Source organism: Etheostoma cragini, chromosome 5, assembly GCF_013103735.1.
Source record: "Etheostoma cragini isolate CJK2018 chromosome 5, CSU_Ecrag_1.0, whole genome shotgun sequence".
Taxonomy (NCBI): domain Eukaryota; kingdom Metazoa; phylum Chordata; class Actinopteri; order Perciformes; family Percidae; genus Etheostoma; species Etheostoma cragini.
Window position 1 is genome coordinate 17,375,136 of NC_048411.1, and position 22,002 is coordinate 17,397,137.

Genomic DNA, 22,002 nt, shown 5'->3' on the forward strand with positions numbered 1-22,002 from the left:
ACCTTTGCCGATCAATGCAATTAGACGAACAGCGTGTCGATATACGTGGCCGGATCTTTTCACTGGGAGCGCCGGTGAGGAGAGGGGGGCTGCAGGAGATCAGGGTTACTTGTGATGAACAGGATGTTTTTTGGAAGCATCGGCGGAAGTAACAGCGACACGGTGCGTATCGTCAAACCCGGGTAAACAGACAGGACCAGATTCTGAAGCCGCAACATTTGAAAATGTCACAGAAAAGCATTGTGAAATTTCAGTGACAAAAAATACGCCCAAAAGTCAAATCTCTGGCGTTATCTGCACGATGCACTGCTATTCTTATGTATGGTCTGGCATCTGACAGTGCATTCAGTGCAGCAGAATGAAGTGGAGAAGCCCAGAGCCGATCCTTCCCTCTTCAGCAGGCCACATTAACCCAGCAGGGCTCTGCCTTTATGGCTCTCCTGCTCACACTTCAGTGATGAGAGTAAACAAGCAGCGGGCCAAAGGTCAGCTAAGCCCACAGAATAAAAGAGGGCACAGGGGGGAAAAAGAGGTGGGAGGAAAAGGAGAGCGGCCCGAGGCAGTGCTCAGATCACTGTCAGGGCTTCAAGCAGGGAATGATGTACGAGACAACAGCCCAGAACCGGAAATGATTATAAACAGAGAACAGGGGAGAGTATATGAGGGGAAAAGGGCTGTGTTGTCTTTATGTGTCAAATTTGTTACTTCCTCGGATCTGATACTGACGGTGAAACCTGTAAAAAATGAAAAGAGGAGCCGCCCCTGACTGATAGGGATGGATTAATCACAGTGTCTCCTTTTGTCTCAGCCACAGAGGAGAAATGAGGAACAATCATATAGGCAAGTGCCTTTTTGTCCCACCCGCTCCACCTGTATTGTTGAATGACAAATGAGGCAAATTATGGACATGTTGCGTTATTTTAACAATTTCAGATTTTTTTTTCTCTCTCTCGTTCTTCTACATCATTAAATTCGTTCACGTAATGAAGTGAGCCGGCATCATCAGAGTTATTTGAAATAACCAGACCATGTATAGATTTTTCATTCTTAAGTTCCAACTGCTCGCAGGCTTTACCAAGGTGACACGACTCCCGTACTTTCCCTTTCGCACTGAAATTAATCCCACTTTGACTGTGGAGGTGGATTAAAGCTCGACTCGGGTGCCCAAACTTGTTTTAATACCCATATCATCAGACAAAAACAGGATAAAGATTTGAGCAGGCAAGCAGCATTGGCAGTGCTAGGATGTGACTGTGGCTTTGCAAAGTTACTATACAGATTTGTCAACCACACAGCAAATTAAAGATATTATCTTGCTCAAGCCTATTTTGTGAAAGTCGTGTGATGATGCCGAGCTTAGACAGTGAATCCGCAATCTTTAGCTCCACCAACAAAGGTGCACAGCGAGACAGAGATATATTGCACCTTTTTTTCATCTTCTTTTTTTCTGTAAGCTATGTTTTCTTATTTTTCTAATTCTTTAGTATATGAGACGGACGCATCATCCCTGCCAACATGTGTGTTATGAATGGCCAGCCATAGCTGCTGTGGCACAAATACACCCTGGTGGACTACTGCAGGGCCGTCTGCTACTAGGGGCCGCACAGTAATCATTTTTATCCTGCTGATTTCCCAAATAGAAATGGACACGTATGATAAAAATGTCACAGCCACTTGGCATGTCAGTGGACTAACAGGATTACATGTCACTTTCTAATGTCTCACTCTGTTTTCCTTTGCCTTGAATGACCACATTATTGCACACAGGAACTTTGAGGTAATATATGGAAAGAGACTAGTAGCTCTTTATGGCCTGTGATTATTTAGCTTGAAAGAAACCAGTGATTTATGCCCATTTAGCTGGAAAGCCCTGTAAATCCCCTCAGCTGCTTTTCCCTGGATATAGAGTGAGTGGAGTGAAAGTGACAACTGGGTTTGGTGTGGAAATGTACGCTGCGTCCCAGAGTTATATTTAATATACCTGACATGAAAAACATACCTACCTACTTACCACCACCCGCAGCACAAAGTGCAGCCCACTGAGCTTGAGCTGAATCAGAGAGTGGGAGTAAATACTGAATTAGGAAAATATGAGCTGTAGTGGCAGACAAACCACCAGCTATTAGAGCATGTTGAGATATGTAGCCATGCAGGCTGGTCAGTCAACATTTGAATCATGTGCCATTTTGTTTTCATGCTGCACAAACTGGAATAAAAACAGCCGAGCCTGTCCAGAACGAGAGCTTTGGGTGGAGTTGCGCAGATGCAGTGTGATGTGGATGAGGGTTAGTGGAGCAGCGGCATATTGTCCACATGGATGGCTTGGCTTGGCTCTGCAAGCCTGATAGAGCCTTGTCCAGCATCTCAATGTCTCCAACACAAATAGCCACATTCATCCACTCCTCTCACACCATTACACCTCAAAGACCCAAAGCCAGCCGATCCATAAATAGAGGCAAATTTGTTTTTTCAGCGGCACTGCAGTCGAACAAAACACCAAGCATCAGGGAAGGGGCTACAATATAGTGCATTTCTTAATTTGTTTTACTCAAGAATGTATTTATAAGGAAGACAGAAAGAAGAAAAAGGTTTTCTCTGTAGTATTTCGTCCAGGGGGTGGTGTGCAGGGTCAGTCGGTCAAAGCGTGGTAAAGGGGCTTCTCTGATTGCATGCCTACTGGCTGACACAATAGAGCCACTAATCTTCTTATTTAGAATCCAGTTGCTGGCCATATCTTAATGAAGCTGTAATGAGCTGTTGAAAATCCCTGAATTGCGGAAGGGATTATTGAATTGAAACATCTCTGGTAATCATAATGTTCGAGTAGCCACTCAGTATTTACTGCCCATTGAGCTACATTTGTATCCACTTATTAGAGTGGATTGCTCCAGCAGTGTTCTTTTGTTTGTTTATTCTCTGTAAAGCCTGGCATTGGGGTTGCATTGCCAATGCATCAAGGTGTGCATGTACGCTATCTGCTGGGTGATTACGACTCGCTGACAGACCGGCGAGACAGAAAACCAGAGGAAATAAACAGCAGGGTCTGAGAGCCAAAGCAGAATTCATGAATGAGCACTTTACATAAATTGACTCTGCACTCATTTCGCCGTATGTAGATTTTTACTCCACCAGCACATTTTTATGACTTCTTAGAATATTGCAAAATCAGGATAGTAAAATAATACAAGATTCAAACCTTATAAGCAAATAAAAATGAGGTTACATTTTTTTGGAGTTCCCAGTATTCACTGTGTCAAAGACAGAGACACTCACTAGAGGTATAGTTTTCTGTTTAGCATCCTTTCGCAGAGTAGAAGTGCCACTTCACCATTGAGCATTTGTCAGTTTATGGATGTTGCTGTCATGTCAGCCTTCCCGTACACACAGTGTGCAGCGCAGTGTGTAAATAAAAGAGAACAGGCATAGACATGGGCGACAGAAACACAGCACATACACAGGAGGCACCCAGTTCATTCTGAATATGGGCTGTGTGCATTTCTCTGTGGATTGAGTGTTTTAATACATAAGGAAATCACACTCTTCACAACATAGGAGGCATATTTGATCTGGTTGATCTGAGAATTCATTATTAGCATTATTTGTTCAAGTTTTACTGTCCCTGGAAAGCATTAGCTCAGTCCTTTGTTCCTGTGCTTTGTGTTGTTGCAGGTCTCAGCATCCGTGGTGCCCAGGAGGAGGACCCCCCAGACCCCCAGCTCATGCGTTTAGACAACATGCTGCTGGCAGAAGGCGTGGCGGGACCAGAGAAAGGCGGCGGATCCGCTGCAGCCGCGGCTGCAGCTGCGGCCTCTGGCGGAGCGGCCGACAACTCCATCGAACATTCTGACTACAGAGCCAAACTCACCCAGATCAGACAGATCTACCATACGGAGCTGGAGAAATACGAACAGGTGAGGTTAAGATCCTCCCTTGAACAGCTCCAGAAGTCTGTTTATTTCTTGTTGCCTGAAATACCACTTCTCCTCTTCCTCAAATCCAAGAAAAAAGCAGAATATCATCAATTTAGTTCTTTTTTCACCATCAAAAGGTTTAGATAACCATGTGTGTCTACCAGCTATTTCAATTTTCAGTGTTGACCTATTGAGGTGTATTTAATTGCTTCAGAACATCCAGAACAGCTTTTCGACAGCATTAGCAAGAAATATGTGGAGAATATGTATGATAGGGGAGAATGTCTTATCAGCTTGGGGAAAAACAATTCCAGTATTATTCAGTGTGATGAAGCTGATTAAAAAGATCCAAAGGAGAGCCTTAGTCATCTGTGTTAAATGAGAGTATGATCAGCTTCTTCACCTAGCACTTTGAGCCTGCCATTTAACACAGGCATTATGGGTGAAAATAGAAGGTGTAACAGTGATGCCTCAGCAAGCCAGTGAGGTAAATTAGACTAATTTACTCCGGGCTCTCTGAGAGAGGAGGTGGGTACGCGGGGGCACACAACACTTCGCCTGGAGTAAATGCATCTTTCTTAAGGGTGTTTCCAGGTTTTAATTATCTAAATGTAAATACTTAACGAATTTTACTCAGAGTAATGAGCTAAAGTGTGCACTACGTAAATGAGTTATTCTAATTAATCATGTATGAACTACTGGTTTAACGAAAAGCTGTTTAAATTCGCTCTGCATTAGGGCCAAGCCAAATTGCAAATCTGCATTTATATTCAAAGATGACTTCACCTATTATGTCATCAACGTAATGTACAAACATTGCACTCCATTTAAGCTTTTAACAGAAAAATCTTGCGTGTAATGAACTCATTTTTTTCCAATATGAAAAATGTACAAAACTTTAGAGTCTCAGTCAAAGAGCTTTTCTAAGTTCACTGCTGTGACTTGGGACATTTGCAGAACTCACATCGCCTACACTTTTTGTCTCTTTGTCACTTGGCAGGCATGCAACGAATTCACCACCCATGTGATGAACCTGCTGAGGGAACAGTCTCGCACGCGGCCCATCTCTCCCAAAGAGATTGAGCGCATGGTGGGAATCATCCACCGTAAATTCAGCTCCATCCAGATGCAACTGAAACAGAGCACCTGTGAGGCTGTCATGATCCTGCGCTCCAGATTCCTTGATGCCAGGTCAGTGGATCGTGCAGTGTATTCAGATACTTTATATATGTTTGTGCGTGTGTTTGATATCTAGAAACTTGTGTTGCTTCCGTATGACCTATTTCAACCAATTCAGTGGGCGAGGTCATGTTTTAGACTGTGTGCAGGTCGGACATTGGTTTTTCATCTCACTTTTTTTTCTGGCAAAGCACACAGTATGAGCACTGCAGAGATGCATGATTTTAATGATGTCCATGTTCCATGCATTATCCATTTTCAAGATAATCAAGGCCCCCGCACCTGAGAACAGTTAAGACAAAATGAAGTGGAGACCAAGTCATGTGTAATGGATGGAGGGGGAGGTCATCAGCAGGTGTTGTGGATTACTCTAATCACTAACAGTGTGGTGCACTGTGGTGCTCTGCGGAGGCCTAACAAGCCAAGTGGAAGCACATTTTGCTATGTCCGTTGCCTGTGTCAAGCACAGTAAACAAGGCAAAATAAGCAAATGCTCACCAACACGATAAGTAGTGCCCTTGGGAGGGAAGGGGACCCAGATCTAGTTAGAGTTTGCTTGTTTCTACTCAAGGTCCCCGGGGCTGTGGCACTTCAGGAACAATGCTCAACTGTGCATGCCGTGATTTCTATGATGTACCGAGATGCACTCCGACTGGGCTTTGCGCTCCATCACAAAGCCCACCCATCCGCTGCACTAAACTATACACATTACACGCTTGGACTGGAGATGGGAGACCAACAGACCAAATTAAACATTGTATGTGTTTTGTGACTGTGATTGTTTGTTCATGTGTGGTTGTGCTTGTGACTTTATTGGTGGGAGTCTGTTCTTTTTCTGTGTGTCTTGGAGCAGGACACCATATTCTGCTCCTGAGGGCCCTTTGAGCCCATTCCTCATTATTTTCCCCATTTATGTGTGAGATTGATTGTGCAATTTGTGCGATCCAAATGGATAAGTTAATGCCCGGTCCTGCTAATAGGCTCGCTCTGCCTTTCTCTGGTTGTGCTCCCTATTCAGGCGGAAAAGGAGAAACTTCAGCAAGCAGGCGACTGAAATCTTGAACGAATATTTCTACTCGCACCTCAGCAACCCGTATCCAAGCGAGGAGGCAAAAGAGGAGCTGGCTAAGAAGTGCAGCATCACAGTTTCCCAGGTGGGTAGTGCTCACTTAACAGTAGCTGGTGGGTAATCAGGGAGGGAAAAGGCTAAAGTCGAGAGGGATGGTTACCGTAGGTCACACCGCCAAGACACAATGTCTTTAGCTAACCTTGACATTGTGGCTGCCTAATGATGCTTCAGTCAAGGCTGGTCCCAGTCAGTCAGAGCAGGGCCACAGGGAGGGGAGGCCTATATCATCTTGGCCTCAATCAAAAGCACTATGCTGTCCTTACTTAGCCGCCCCAACGCTGGGTCCCCTGCCATTTTCCCCCTTCATTCCCATCTACCATGTGTGCTCTCTCTCTGTTGCCTGGTCAGTTGCTAAGGTCATAAGCTGGGAAGACAAATGGCATCATCCATTACTTTAACAAAAGCAGTAAAAGTCTTTTGCTTCAACATGATACTGGCTATTTATTTGTATGTTTGCTGTTCAAGCAACCTCACAGGGCTCTGCTAATTCTCAGCTATATTGAATTGAATTCAATTTTACTTATAGTGTCATATCACAGAAGAAGTTATCTCAAGACCCTTTACAGATAGACTCTAGACCCCACTCTATAATATACAAAGACCCAACAAATCCTCACCCCCCCCCCCCCACCCCAGTGAACAAACATTGAGCAAGCATTGGGTGCAACACTGGCGAGAAAAAACTTCCTTTACAGTAGTAGCCAAAAACCTCAGACAGAACCAGGCTCTGGGTGAGCACAGATATGATTCATAATTATGATATAATTAAGATTAAATATTGAAATATAATTTCCCCACTTTATATATAAACCTGAAGGCAATATATCCCCCCCCCCACAGTATTATTATCCTGTGCTCTCTTTTTCTGCTGTGATTGTGACTACATTTTTTTATACTCTATTGTTCTATGGTTGTCCTCATGAGACACTATATCACAGAAACATGCATCTATACAATAATCTGCAGTGTTTTTTTCTGTGTTGGGAGGGGGTGTTGAGGGGTATATTGAGTGTAGTCATGAAGAGTCAGATACTGTAAAAGCCCATTCTTTTTTGCCTTCAGGGGGTGGGAAGCACCATCACAGTGTCACAGGTATGTCATAACTTCTCCTGATCCACTGTTTTCATTTTTTTTGTTCATGTATGTAATAGCTTCACAATTTTCCACTGCACAGAACCTCCCTCCTTCACACCACTGGATCAATGCTAATGCTATCATGAAATGAACAGTATTTCAAGTTTGAATTATTTTTATTAGAATAAAAAAAAGAGTGGATAATGAGCATTTACATCCCACCTTTACGTCACACAAGAACAGACTATTTTTGATTGATTCATATTTTTTATGAACTCTACCCATATTATCACCATATTATGTGTGTACAAATGTGTCACATGAATTTCTTACCTTTTTGGCTATTGTTTAATACATTATTTATTTACTTTTGTTTGTCGTAGAGCGTCAAATAATTGTTTGGTCTTTTGAATCTTGAAACTGAGCTCTGAAATCAGTTTTAGCCCCCCTCACTCACCCTGTGCTTGCTGTGTGCTTTATAGCGGTTAAAGAAATGGCCAACAACCCTCACAAATGGAGCTCCACTCTGCTTTCTGAGTGCCGCACAAAAAAAAGGTCACCGTTCCAGTTCCCATGAGAACAAATCAGTCTATGCAGAAATTAGAGGGCTTTTAAAAATTCACTTGAACTCATCTCAGGCCCCATTAGTGGCAAACTCCTCGACCAGCGGAGGCCACTGCAGACATTCTTATTGACTTATTCTTAGTGCTTTGGCTCATTTTAAGTGAGTAACAAAGTCGGGGGCTCGACATGATGCCGGGTGCGCCGTAAGTGTGTTATCCCTCACCGTGCCCCGGCCTTTCAGAGTTGCAAAACCGCTTGCTGTGGCCACTCTGAGGGCTCAGCGGAGTCATTTTTCAAGCACCCACAAAATACTTTTTGCGGGCTTTGTTGATTACACAAGCAGTTCATTAAGAAAAACCATTCGTCGTAAATGGAAGACCAATATTGGTCCGCAGCTAGGTTCAATACATCATTGCTGACGAAACACCCCACATCATTTAAGCAGGGGTCATTTAAAATGCGAGTGATGCGCAATCATCTTCCCTGAGAGTGAAGCCTCATTACCTCAGGCGATCCCTGCACCTCAATGACAGTGTTACAGTTCATTCTAAAAGCTGCAGTGATAACCTTGAACAGAAACAAACTATGTCAATGTGTCTGATTTTAGTACATACTGAGCCCTAAAAGTACAGTAAGCTATTGCCATTGTTACACTTACCCAAGTGGCAGGATTCCTTCCCTCTATCACTGGGCTGGGCTCCTGAATGAAGACATGCGATTGCATGTGGTTTGTGTAAGGGTTTACGGAGGCCATTATTGATTTAATGTGTGCCAAATGTTTGACATTTTAGGCAGACTGCTGTTCAGAATCATTTGCATTGCTTACATTTTTCATCTGAGTGACACTTTTCAATATTTCATATTGTAGTGAATTCAGAGAAGCTAAGACTTGAGCTCTTGTTCATTATTAATGCAACCTGTATAATTGATGATAGTACAGCTATTGAGACCACCTTTTGCATTTGTATTTAAGGCTTAGGGCATTTTATTCTCAGATATATTGAGATCATAGACAGATCATGCATTGCCTTACATTGACCAGCGAGGAGTATTCACCTGAAATAGGGTGAAATAGTTATGATTATTAACCGCAGCTCCATGGCCTCTCTAGTGGGCAGCAATGAAGGCAACGGTATCGTTCTCTTGCGAGGAATCCGCATGGTCATTACACAATCGCTGCCTTTGAGGCTGCTGATGTCAGGTAATTCAATCTCACAACCTGGCTCTCACCACACATAGGAGTCAATTGAATGCATGGCCTGCCACAAGATAAAAGGGAATTAGTTCTGTAGATTGGGTTGTGCTCCAAACCTTACAGTGCCGTGCTTTTTTTCAATATTTAGTTGAACCCGAGGATCACTAGAGCCAGAGTTCAGTGAGCAAGAGAGAAATGTGCATGTACAGAGTGGAGCAGGGTGCTGTGTCACGTCCAGAGGATTTGATGCCAATGCTTGCTGACTCTGTCCGTGCTTGTAACACCGTATAGTGGCAGAATACGGTCATGACACACTTTATCATAAAGAAGAAAAGCAGATTAAAGTAATTCAAGTTTATCTTTCAACTTTTCCTAACTTATGAAATAGTCACATTTTAATATAAAACGCTAGAATTAACATGCATCACTGCCCTATTTGGAGAAAAGGAAAAAAACAACCAGTGTCTATCTACCACTGTTAGCTTTCAGACTTAATGGTATAAATATGTCTTCATGTGCAAACACTCCAACTGACATTTTAATAAATGTAGTTCTGTGTAATACACTGTTTGCATGAACATTTTGTGAAATTAAACAGACTGATGGGCTTAAGAAAACATTTTCTCTGATTTCGAGGGGTTTGTGCTCACTTTGTGAGCTGTCTGAAACAGCGAGAATATTGCCTCGTTTTCGACTCCACAATCCACCATAAGCAGGTTAAGTAAAAAGGATGATGGCCAAGGCTTTCATTGCTTCCAATTAAACCTTGCTTGTTAGTTTAACCTCTAGGTAAACCCATCAAACAATTGATGTCAAGGAAACCCTGCCAACAGTGGGCCTCGCCTGAATGGTCATTAATTTTAATTGCCTAGATATTAAAGATTTAGAGCACAGAGACGTGCAGGATAGAAATGATCTCATGTCCTGCAAATCCAGTCAGTTTTTTTACGCAACAGCCTTGGCGGGCTGCTGGGGATATTAAAATTTAAGCACATGGGTGGAAATTAAATAAAGCGTCATTAGGGGCAGCTGCTCTTTGGCTGGTCCTGCCGTGGGCTGCAGGGCCTGAGAAGGGGGCAGAAGCGCAGCGACAAGACACTCTAATTTATAGAACCATTAAAAACAAGCTTCATATCATTATTATTCCACTGTTATTACGCAGCATTCACACGTAAGGTTCACCCCTCATACAACTTTTGAGCGTCTGACTGAATTTGGATGTCATAATTTCAAGTCAACTAAATTAGCTTTTCCAACTGTTCTGAATCGGAATCTACCCAGTTTCCCTCAGCCTTTAGAGTTCAATTTCCGTTTGGTAAAATATTTCTTCTTTTTTTTCTCCCAACACATCAATTAACACTGACTACCCCGATAATCTGTGTTTACTGCTTCACATGTCTGCAGGTCTTTACCCTCCAACTCTTGTTTTTGATAATTACAAACAAAAGTTGCTTCCCGAATCACTGAGCATGCATGTGTGTGCTCTCTCTCTCTCTCTCTCTCTCTCTCTCTCTCTCTCTCTCTCTCTCTCTCTCTCTCTCTCTCTCTATCTCTCTCTCACACACACACACACACACACACACACACACACACACACACACAAACACACACACACAAGTGTTTATTGCTGTGTTTATGTTTTGTTTCTTTCAAACTAAAGCACGGCTACCAAGGCCAGCTGTTAATTAAGGCCAACTGTTTATTATATTACTGTTCAGGTGGTATGCATGCTTTAATAGGATTTTTAGTCAAATATTTATCAGAGGTATAAAATGATTTTTTTTCCTTTTTCTGTTCATGTGAAATATGAAATGCTGCCTTACATTCCCCTGCCCGTTTTAAATCACTAATATTAACTAATTATAATTGTATTTACATAAGGTGTCAATCACCTAGAGTCACTGATCTGGAATCAGTGCGCTTTAGAGGGTAAAATGTGAAGATATATGTATATTTCACTGAGGGAAATGTTAGGACTTGTATCATATCAGGCCTGATTTAAGAAATATATACATAATGCATTGACTTATGTGTGCAATAGGAGCCCCTTGTGTTTTAGTTTTGTCAGGAGACAGATCCAAGAGCATGTCAAGCTCCCATCCATGAGAAGACACAAGTGGTTCCTGATTATGGCTTAATTAGCTTGTGTACCCGGCGGACTTTACTGCAGGGGCTGGGAATTGGGTACTTGATGGACCCACACATGACATCTTGAAACAATCACACTGCTCAGTGCACGGTGCTGTGGCTGCTTGACGTCTGACTCCTCTGCTCCTCCTCCTTATGCTCTACCACACAGGTATCCAACTGGTTTGGCAACAAAAGGATCCGGTACAAGAAAAATATCGGCAAGTTTCAGGAAGAAGCCAACCTGTATGCCGCCAAGACCGCTGTAAATGCAGCACACGCTGCAGCCGCTGCAGTGCAGAACAGCCAGGCCAACTCTCCTACCACACCTAACTCCGGTAGGCACTCCTGCAAATAGACAAAAGAAATGAAATAAAAGAAAAAAGACCTGCCCTCTACCTCAGCTCTTAACCCGCTGCCTACCTGCCTCACTCTCTCATGCACCATTCACACAGGCGAGAGTGACAGACTCTGCTCCCAGCTTGGGGATCACAGTGTCTCCTGTCTATAAGACAGTTGATGCCAAGCAAACTCATGCATAAAGAGAGCGTTCCTGACTTGTGAACCGAGAACACATGTATTTTTGGCAAAAAAATTCAGATTGGATGCCAGTGGGATTTGTTTTCCCTTGACTTTCTGTCAACTTCCTGTCATTTGTAATGTAATGGTATGTAGTCCCACTGCATGGTAGCGCTTTATTTTTTTATTTATTTTTATTCGCTAAAAAAAATGACAGATAATTGCTGGGAGCATTTTTACCTACAGTACTAGTATTATATCAAAATTGCAATATATATATATAGTTCATATTGAATAAGAGTCATATACAGTGCAAAGCCTAAATGGAAGGCATGTTTAGTCCGGTTTAATGAGTAATGTGATGCTGAGTTTGGACTAGGTTGACCTGCGTCGGGATGTGGTAAGCTTATGAAGTGGTCCCTTTTTCTTGCACCCAGGATTCCAGATGAAAGATGAGGAGTTTCAGCTGGATTCTGCAGAGAGCAAAAACACTCTTTTAACCAACATGTTTACTGGTACTGGTCTTTTCATAAGCTTCTTATTGTCCTTGTCATTTACCATGTGATACCTCCCTGCCAACATTAGATTGGAAGTAGGTGATGTGGAACAATTGGGAGCTTAAGCGACCAACCACATATAGAGCCAGCCTCCCCTCCTCCTTGTGTCGTGTGATTTTCATTTCATTTGTGTCTACTGCATTTGTACTAAAAGTAAAATCCCCTTCAGTCTTTCTGCATATCGTCCTCTTCTGTTTTTCTTCACCCTTGTAGTCGCCTGCTTTATGGGAGTCTTTCTCCTGTGTTTTTGTCTGCTTGAGTTGTGGTTCTGTGTATGCAGACACGTGTGTGTGTGTTTGTGTGTATGTGTGTGTGTGCTTTCCCTTTATAGCCTTCTCATGTATTCAGCTACTTACATCCTCCCTTTCCAGGTTCTTCAGGTTCTTTTAACCTCCCAAACTCTGGGGACATGTTCTTGAGCATGCAGAGTCTGAATGGGGATTCTTACCAAGGGGCACAAGTCGGAGCCAATGTACAGTCACAGGTAGGATCAACAATCAGGGACAGTTCCTGACTACCAGCGCAGAGAGCTGTCCTTGTCTTGCCTGTGTACTGAGCCATCCACAGTGCAGTCTGAAGCACGTTAAAGCAAAAAAGACAAAAGGAAAAAACACGCTGCTCATGCTAGGAAGCAGTTTAAATTACCACAGCGAGGCCACCTGTAACCTCCAATTGACCGAAGTGTTTACTGACTATTTCGCTTTGGATGGAATATTTTGGCAGCCAAAATATAATCCCACCCCACTGCAATAATGCCGCGAAGCAATTTACTGGTCCCTATTTCAAACATCTCAAGTTTTAAAAATTGTGCAAATGCATTTGGCTTTGACTTGAACTCTTGGGTTGGTATTGGGTTTTTGGTACTGTGTTCCCCTCCCCCTTTCTTTCTGTATTTCTATATATTGCTGTCTTCCTGTCTCATCTTGTTTTAGTTTGTTGATGTCTTCCATTTTGTGAGTTTAATGCAGCTGCACAACTGACACACAATTGCTACCATGCAAAAAAAAAAAACTATGCTTATTTATGACTAAAGTAAAACATAAAAGCTAATTTTGAACATTATTGTCATTATTATAGCCGCTGTAGAAGATTTCATAGATTTGAGCATGCTAGTAATGTCAGTATGCCTACCGGTATGATGTTTAATTAGGAAATCTATTAGCTGTGTTACACATTTGCTGTCTCAGGAGTTGTGATTTCACACTAGTCAGAATCTGTTGCTTCACTGAGCATGTTTGCACTTAGCGTTGACCTGCTTTGAGACACTGAGTTGACCAGTTTGTCCACCTTGTCTGTCCCCCTTTAGGTGGATACCCTGCGCCATGTTATCAATCAGACGGCAGGATACAATGATGCTCTTGGGGGGAACACAATGTATAGTCCACACGGCTTAAATGTGAGTAGAGCTTTCATTGGTTATGTGCTGCGTATAACATATATTTAATATGGTATAAGCAATGAAGTGTGTACCTTAGGTTGCATTATTGTAGATACAGATAGACATAACATGCCATGTGTTTTTAGCTACCCCAAAGCAGATGAAATATCGTGTCACTTTGTCAGCTGATATGAATAAAAGTTTAACAGAACACATTACACAGCGGGGGGAATAAAATCTCCAGCTTTACTTTATTAAACAGCTTTCAATATTTTGTTTAACTCAAACCAAAAATGAGATTTTTTTTTGCACGTCGCACGGTATCTATTGCATTTAGCTATTTTTTTTTCTTTTCGAAATGCTTCACATAATTTCCCATAGCCTTATCTCCATGATAACATATGAACACGTGATCGCCCACAGCCCTTTCCCAGACGATGAATTCCATCTTTCTTGATGAGGTTTGATATGGCTCCTTTTTGTAAAGCAGCGCACAATCTGAAGCTATCAGGGTAAAGATTAATTCTGTTGATGAGAGAGGATGAAGAGAGAGGGAGGGAGAGAGAATTAGTATCAGACAGCTCTCTCTCTCACTCTCTCCCTCTTACTGCACTATATCACAACCTCAGGTTTTGCTCTCTTCATATTGATATGCCTGTTGTGTAAAACGCGCGCACAGCCACAGTCTAATATTATTTAAAGCTTAAGCATCAAAAACACACTGCTGCATTACTGCAGCAAAAGTTATCTAAAGAAAGAGTGAACACATTTTATATAAACAAACAGTGAGGGGCTGTTGCCAGCATTCCATGCTTTTGGTGTCATGTTGGCTTTGCTGAAGCCTTATTGCTATAAGCTCTTTAGACATGTCAGCTCCTACCAGGATCAAGTGTTTTTTTTCACTTTCTCACAAGGTTTCTCACTTGCATGCACAGTGTAGACCTGTGCCTAATGGCTCACCATGCGCTTTGCATGATCCATATAGGAAAACGGCAGCACTGAGCGACGGTGACAGCAGAGAATCGGAGCAAAGTATAGTAACGGAACATTTTTCGAATCAAGTCAATTTGTGGCAAAGCTCCTATATTGTAGCAACAAAGCTAAAAGTTCCACAAGGATACATTAGCATAGACTAACCTTTAGCTTTGTTGGTGGTGACGTAGACGGATCCAGTAAAGGCTAGATCATGCCTGGAGCAAAGCAAAGTCTCTCGGAGTGGCCCTGCCCTGTCACTTTCACTCAGCTCCCCCCACCTCACCCAGCCCGTGCCCTCCCTCTCCCTGACTGACAGGAGAATATGTAGAGACAAGCTGTCCGCCGCTGCTGAAATCTGCTTAGACACCGATTTCAGGGGGTGCTCCCATTGGTCGGGAGACAAATTTCCGAGATGCTGATGCCACTGTAATGCAAAGACTAATTGCACGGCATAAACATGTTGATATCAACTGACACATTAGTGCAACCAGAATCTATATGAGTCTCATTTCCCCTTTTTTTGTGTTTTGTTACATTTTGGGGGAATAAAAATGTACCAAGCTCATGTTGCAGAGTATGTGATTGTAATCTCAACCTTTTTGTGTGTACCAGGCTAATGGGGGATGGCAAGATGCAGCGACTCCGTCTTCTGTGATATCTCCGACAGAAGGACCCGGAAGTGTGCACTCTGATACCTCGAATTGATCCGTTGTTAATGCATCTTCTCCTCAAAGCTTGGCATAGGACTATTTTCACTGGCCGACCAACTACAGAGGATACACATAAAAAAACCCACAACAGATTGTTTTTCCCCCCTGTACTTTAACATGTTCCCCCACGCACCAAGCCAAACACATCCTCATACATTAGCACCCAGTGTTCTCCTGGTCGTTCAGTGTTTTTCTTTCTGTTTCCATAAATCCGATGTGATCACCATGCTCTTATTTGTTTGTCGTAGGGGTAAGCACACACAAACAGAAAACAGCCTTCCGATGATACTTGGTAAACTTTCAGGATAATTAGCTCCTCCAAACTTAAAATACTGGATGACACTTGCGCATTTAATGTGACATTTTAAGCGCCCATTTGTTTGATTCTTGATTTACTTACCACTTGCCATTTTGATAATTGGGTTCTCTTTCAGTTCTTACAATACATAGATTAAAGCAGCTGTTTCTTTGACTGTAATGTGCTTGCAATCTTGTCCAGCAACTTAACAATGCTACTGTTGACAGCTCAATGGCAGCTTTGTAGTTACTTTCAAGATTTATTTTGCCTTACAGCCGTATACATTAGTACAAGGAAATGGCTTCAAACTCTGGAACATAAAGAAGTGTAATTGATTGCTTGACTATAACATGACACCATTCCATATTTTATAATTTGATGTTTAGTATGTACATATGTAAACATTTTTTTTGTACTGCTTATCAACAAATAATACACAGTATATCATTCCTTCATGGCGCACAGGAGCAGGCCCCGTTACACAGGAAAAGTTGTACATAATATAGCTTAAGAGTAATTATACATCCCACCAATCAAAACACAGCTTTATTACCTCATTAAAATTCATTAAAAAAACAATAATTTCCAGTTTCTGTAGCTTAGAGTGCTCACTTACTACCTCTAAACAAAATCATCACCATAGTTTCTTTTGCTCTTATTTAATGTTTTCCTCTAGTTACTTTAAAGACATCTTGTAACACTGTAAACTCTTCATCCTCTATGTAATCTAATGTATATTTTAATCTTTTAATAAAATGCTGTTGCTGTACCGCAACTTAAAATGACAAAAAATAAAAAAATGAAAATGATAACAATATTAATACCATGAAAAAGAGATGGGGAGGGGGTGTGGGGCGGTGGGATGTTGAAGAAGAAGTTGTTGGTCTGTGACTTTTACGACGGGTTGGGGGTGGGGGGGATGCGATGAACATTGTTGATAAATTAACATCAAACAGTGAAACTGTTGTAAATACTGAAGAAGAAGAAGAAGAAGAAAGAAAAAAAACATTTTGAATGTTGCTCATCTTGTTACTAAATTATGCAGAAAAAAAGAGAAAAAAAATCACTATAAAAACTGTAATGCATAGAGGTTTCAGTATTCAGAACTGTACATTTCCCAGCTCTGTCCAACAGGGTTCAAAACGTCTTTTTTTCTCTTTTTTCTATTGTATGTGATTCTGAAACAGAAAAAAGTCATGACAAATGATTTGTGGCAGTGATTCTAATGTATTAAAGATGTTTAGTGTTACTTTCTAACCAGACTACACCCTGGACTGAAAAGTCTTCCTTGTGGTAGTTGTGTGATTTCAAACATGAATAAACCTTTTGCTTTTATGACACAGCAAGTTGTGCTTTTTTTGTTGAATCAGTGAGTGAGACTTTGCAATTTTCTTGAAAACAGACTGTCAATTCATTTAGGCCTGTACATCTGCTGCTTCTTTTCCCTCATCAGTTATAAAACATCATGTATTTTCATGTTGTCTTATTTACATTTGCTTCCTGTATTCATTCATCAAATAGAAATTCCCTCTCATATTGAAATAATTTACTGTATTCATCATTTACGTGTAGTGATCCCGGCATATATAAGCCATGCACGAGGCCTTTTGCTCCTGTTTCATGCGATAAATAGAAGGTTAAGACTTAAACTGGTTTGTAGCTACTGTGGAGCTGACATGGTTAGCGCAATTAACTGAAATGTCAGGCACTTCTAATTCAGGCTGTTTTGTCCGTCTGTTGTGGAAAGGCTGCCTTAATGGATCATTGGCTACCAATTCCACATGGAGATTGACATCCATTTATTCTCATTTTCTCAGCAGACTTCTTCATTCCTGTCTTCCCTCCTGTGAGTGTGTCCAGTGTTTGTGTCTCTCAGTTAGGGATACAAATAAAGCTAAAACACAGCTGCAAACAGAGAATATCACAATCACAATGTACAGCTAATCTGAATGATAAGTGTGTGTGTGTGTGTCCACATATAGTGTTTGTTTTGATTTCAACATGTGAGTGTAGATAGACAGGCAAAAAGAGATGTTACAGCGTAGCATGAGTTTAATTCAAGCGCAAAGCACAGACGTTTCCCCGGAGAGCATATTTGTCCACTGAACCAGTGCAGAACTTCATTGAACACCTTTCTCTGGAAATCATATCTTTATCCTGATACCACACACGCACGCCACACATGTCCACATGCATTTTTTTCATCGCAATTTAAAAGTAAAGAGTAATGCCTTTGAGGTCAATCAAAAAAGAGGTTTTAAACTACTTTGCATACCACTAATGCGTTATGCTCATTAATAATGATTGAATTCTCATTGAGGGAGGTTTTGCAACGTTGTTTTATTTAACATTTAGGGCATCTGCACAAGCTAGTTTGATCATTTTAATGCTGTTTGAGGCCATTCCTGTTCTAAACTGTGCATGTACATGCTTATTTCCTCTCACAGGAATTATGAAAGCATTTAGAGTATGGAGTCCACTACTGCGGTACCCTGCCATTTGAAATACAATCTATTTGCTCATTCTTCCTTTACAAATAGATACATTTGGTTCCCCAAGACTTCAACTATTGGATTTTAAGTACTGCACTCAGCGAAATTGGCCCCAGAACCTTTTAAATAAAGAAGTTACATTTTCCGAGATTATGCCTATTAGAGATTGTTCTAAGGTTCATTAAAGACGACATTTTCTAAGTAAAATTCACCATGAAAAGCATGCATCATTAAATATGGAAATCCAGAATGATATTAGCAATATCCACATAGCTGGTGCCAATTAAATTAGAGAAAGATATCATTTATATTATTAAGGTGGAGTTCATATTAGATTAACTTTAAAATGTAATGTTCTTTCACGGTTTGATTTATAGCTTATAGTGCATTGTTCACAGAACCATGTTATACTGTGTTTCAATGATGAGATTGTTTATATTAAAATGTTAAAAGCTGTAATTGCCTCACACTGTCGCTAAATTTAATTGGTAGGAGGTTCAAATTGAAATTCATAAGCTGGCACATGTGTATTTTTCATTGTCAAATGTGACTTTACAGTGGTATACACACACACACACACACACACACACACAGCACACAGCCCTTAAAACAGCATTTTTGTCTGCAACTACTTTGTTTTTCACTCAGTGAATCATTCCTAATTTCTAAAAGCCTTAGTGATCTCAGAATGATATCACTTAGTCTAAGTCTCGTTCAAGACAAAATGCAGTTATAGCTTTTATCATTGACCAAAGATTTGGGACAACACATCTCAATTCATTACAAATTGTGGGGAATATTACAGAAAGCAGGTTATTGTGGAAGCTGACATAGCTGATTCATTTGATGTAGTTTCTTAATATAAATACTAAACATGATCAGGCTAATTCAACAGTCTAAACACTTGAACACCAGAAGACAGAGATTTTAAGAGCCAGATGCCAGGGGCGGAGCCACATGTTGTAAACATTTGGGGCTCAGCCCAAACCTAGGGGGTCTGGGGGCATGCTTCCCCATGGGAGACTTTTTCTTCCTTTTACGGAAGCTTTTTCCACTACTTGTCAAACCGTTTGAAAATAGAAGGTCTAAAAATCTGTACATAATTTTTGGAAAACGTGAAACAAGGAAACAAATCAAATTGTAGACCTTACATCCCATATTATGTATTTAATTGTTTTCCAGCTGTCTTCATCATTCAAAACCACAATACAACAAATGTTGAGGATGATTTTTAAGTTAATTAAGCTAGGTAGGGTAGGACTTTAGCACAAAACAGCATTACGAATCTTGAAACCTACTTTTGTTATACTGTGCTGGAGTAGAGTTCACAAAATGGATATTTAGCTGACATATCTGCTACATATTAATCCAACCCATAATAATCTGGGCTGATCTGATTGCAACACAGTAAAGCCCTACATCCTCTGGATACCTTGGGTTCTAAGTCCCATGAGGCTGGTATCCCCTCGATGTCACAACAGGTCACTTTACACGGTGACAGAGTCTCACTACATTGAATGGGCCTCTTTGGGGACTAACAGCATCACGCATGAATAGAATTGGGCTCAATGAATCCAAAAGAGTGTCAGCTTTCCAGCCATACCCAACATATGCAATTCCAAGACTGTTTATTGACCCTAGTATGCAAAAATATTCTAACACACAGTTTTTAGAATACACAGTTTTAGAATAGGCAAAAATAACACATTCATACTGCATGAGAAAAACTGCATGGCTGATACTTGAAGTGACAAGATTTAGTTTAGGTAGGAAAACATTTTAATTATATTCCCCCTATGTATCATTTATAAACACAATTCAACTTTGTATGTGTGTTAACACACGCATGCAGATATATATGTATGCAGATATGATGTAATTTTTAGGTTTTATCAATTGTATTTTCTCCTGAGACATATTACATATTATTACTGTTTTAGTGTATTATCATTATCCATCTGTTAACACACCAGCCTCCACTTACAGTGTGGGAGTTAAACTGGTATATCCACTTGCGTAAAGTAAAGTGTTACCTAAATATTAAATTACTTAGAAAGAACAACTTTGAATATAACTGTGCTTGATCAACTATGAGTGACGCAACAGTGAAAATAATTTAAAAATACCTTTTTAATTGGTTGTCTGCACCTTTGAATTTTTCTTACTTAGCCCATCTGAATGAGAGTCAATGGTGACAATACTGCCATCAACGTGTGCTGCTGATGCTGAAATGTTCAAAAATTCAAATCGTGGATAGAAATAAAGCACTTTAGTTGCTTTGTCAAGACGTTACACAGATACATTTGTGCAGGACACCCTGTTTCTAGAACAGGGCTAGGTTAAAAGTATATGCAAAACTGGAAAAGCATAATTGAAATGACTTTTCCATGACTTGGTTAACTCCCTATTTCATTTCCTCTGGAATATTCCCTTTGCATAATGATTTTGCTTTGTTAGAGCTTGCTTCATGAGATGCCCATAAAGCCATGAGAGTAGTGTACAGTAGTTTGATTTACTCAGCAGGAGCATAATGGACCACAGACTGCCTTCATGGCGTCTATTACGAGATGAGTCCTGAGTGGCCTTTGAGCTTAAAACAGTAGGAGTTAATTAACATTTGATCCTACCTCTCTTTACATCTTTGAGAAGTTCATTTTCAATTTCATTTGCAGCCCAATCGACCATTTTGGTGCTGGAAGATTGCTTTACGATCACCCACAGCCTCATCCCTGAACTGATGGTGGCTTATCAGAGCTTGTTGGACAAAAGCAAGCACGTGAAGGCTTGTGACAGGAGACAGATGTTTGCCTTACCTCTTAGCAGACGCGTGTCAGCGAGCAAGGGATGCCTTTGTGCTGCTCAAATATACTGTCACTAAGTCACTGAAAAAACAGAAAACAGCATAAAAAACAGAACCTGTGCTTGTCTGTCTCTCTCACATGCACACATTGCACGATGCGAATTGGATTATTATATCATGTAACATTATTATATCAATAGCTGCGTTTATTTAAAATTTGGAGCACTCTAATTTGCCGTCACAAAGACTTCATTACTGAGCCGAGGGGATCATCATTCACTGAAGTGCACACCTTACAAAGCAGGTGCATGTCACTGATGCAGATGATAGATGTAACCTCCAGCTTGGAGCACAGTTTCATATAAAGCCACTAAAGCTTCAAGCACAGTAATATAAAACTGGTTGTTGTGACAGCACTTAAATTCATTTGATCTATAGAGGTGCAGCATCTGCTTTTGATTAAAGTTGGTTGGTGTTTAAGAAAGAAATATGTTAATACATGTGACATTTCTATGAATTAACAAACAATACAGAGGATGTGTTTAAGAGGCAGGGATAGCATGCATTGACATAATATGACAGAATATGGCACCCAGCAACCTGAAAACATTCGTTAAACGGTGGTTCATGTGCCAGTTACACCCAAAGACTAATGTTTCCATCGGGCTGTGACTGGAGCAAATATATATACTTTTTTATCTTTCAATAACTAGATATCATATTTGGAAATTCAATAAGCACAATAATTACTCACCACCCGCAATTTTTTCCATGAAAAAATGCTGGTTATTATTTAAATGCAAAGAAATATTTTGGCGCTATTTTGAGTGAACGTATGGGTGAAGTTTAATTTTTATGCAGTGTATCTGCACAAGATCAGTGTTGCCACAGTTACTTTGAAATAGTAATCTCATTAGTGATCACTGATTCCTCCTTTAAACAGTTACTTTGTTACTTTACAGATTACTTGATTTTAAAAGTAACTAAATTAGATGTTGTATTAAGTTGTATTAATTTTTACAAGGAAATCATGCTGAAAATGCTGTCATTTGAAAGGTACCATGTGGAGTTTTTGACCACTAGAAGTGCTGTGG

General features: G+C 40.7%; 1 protein-coding gene and 1 long non-coding RNA gene across 10 annotated transcripts in view; one reads left to right on the forward strand and one right to left on the reverse strand.

Moving 5' to 3' along the window:
- pbx3b (pre-B-cell leukemia homeobox 3b) overlaps positions 1-16,958 on the forward strand; it is a 60,096-nt gene extending 43,138 nt beyond the window's left edge. For 2 of the 9 annotated variants that reach the window (XM_034872049.1, XM_034872050.1), the window contains exons 3-11: positions 3,670-3,911; positions 4,912-5,102; positions 6,109-6,244; positions 7,282-7,311; positions 11,352-11,517; positions 12,136-12,213; positions 12,627-12,739; positions 13,562-13,651; positions 15,221-16,958. In XM_034872049.1, coding sequence (XP_034727940.1) covers positions 3,670-3,911; positions 4,912-5,102; positions 6,109-6,244; positions 7,282-7,311; positions 11,352-11,517; positions 12,136-12,213; positions 12,627-12,739; positions 13,562-13,651; positions 15,221-15,313 — 1,139 coding nt within the window. In that variant the 3' untranslated portion in view covers positions 15,314-16,958. The remainder of the gene's footprint in view (positions 1-3,669; positions 3,912-4,911; positions 5,103-6,108; positions 6,245-7,281; positions 7,312-11,351; positions 11,518-12,135; positions 12,214-12,626; positions 12,740-13,561; positions 13,652-15,220) is intronic. The other 7 variants (XM_034872051.1, XM_034872053.1, XM_034872054.1 and 4 more) reach the window with 5 other exon arrangements.
- LOC117944900 lies at positions 12,023-14,910 on the reverse strand. The gene is made up of 2 exons (XR_004656685.1): positions 14,771-14,910; positions 12,023-12,171 (listed from the first exon to the last, which is right to left on the reverse strand). It is a non-coding gene; the product is annotated as an uncharacterized LOC117944900 (long non-coding RNA).
- Positions 16,959-22,002: the final 5,044 nt, after the last annotated feature.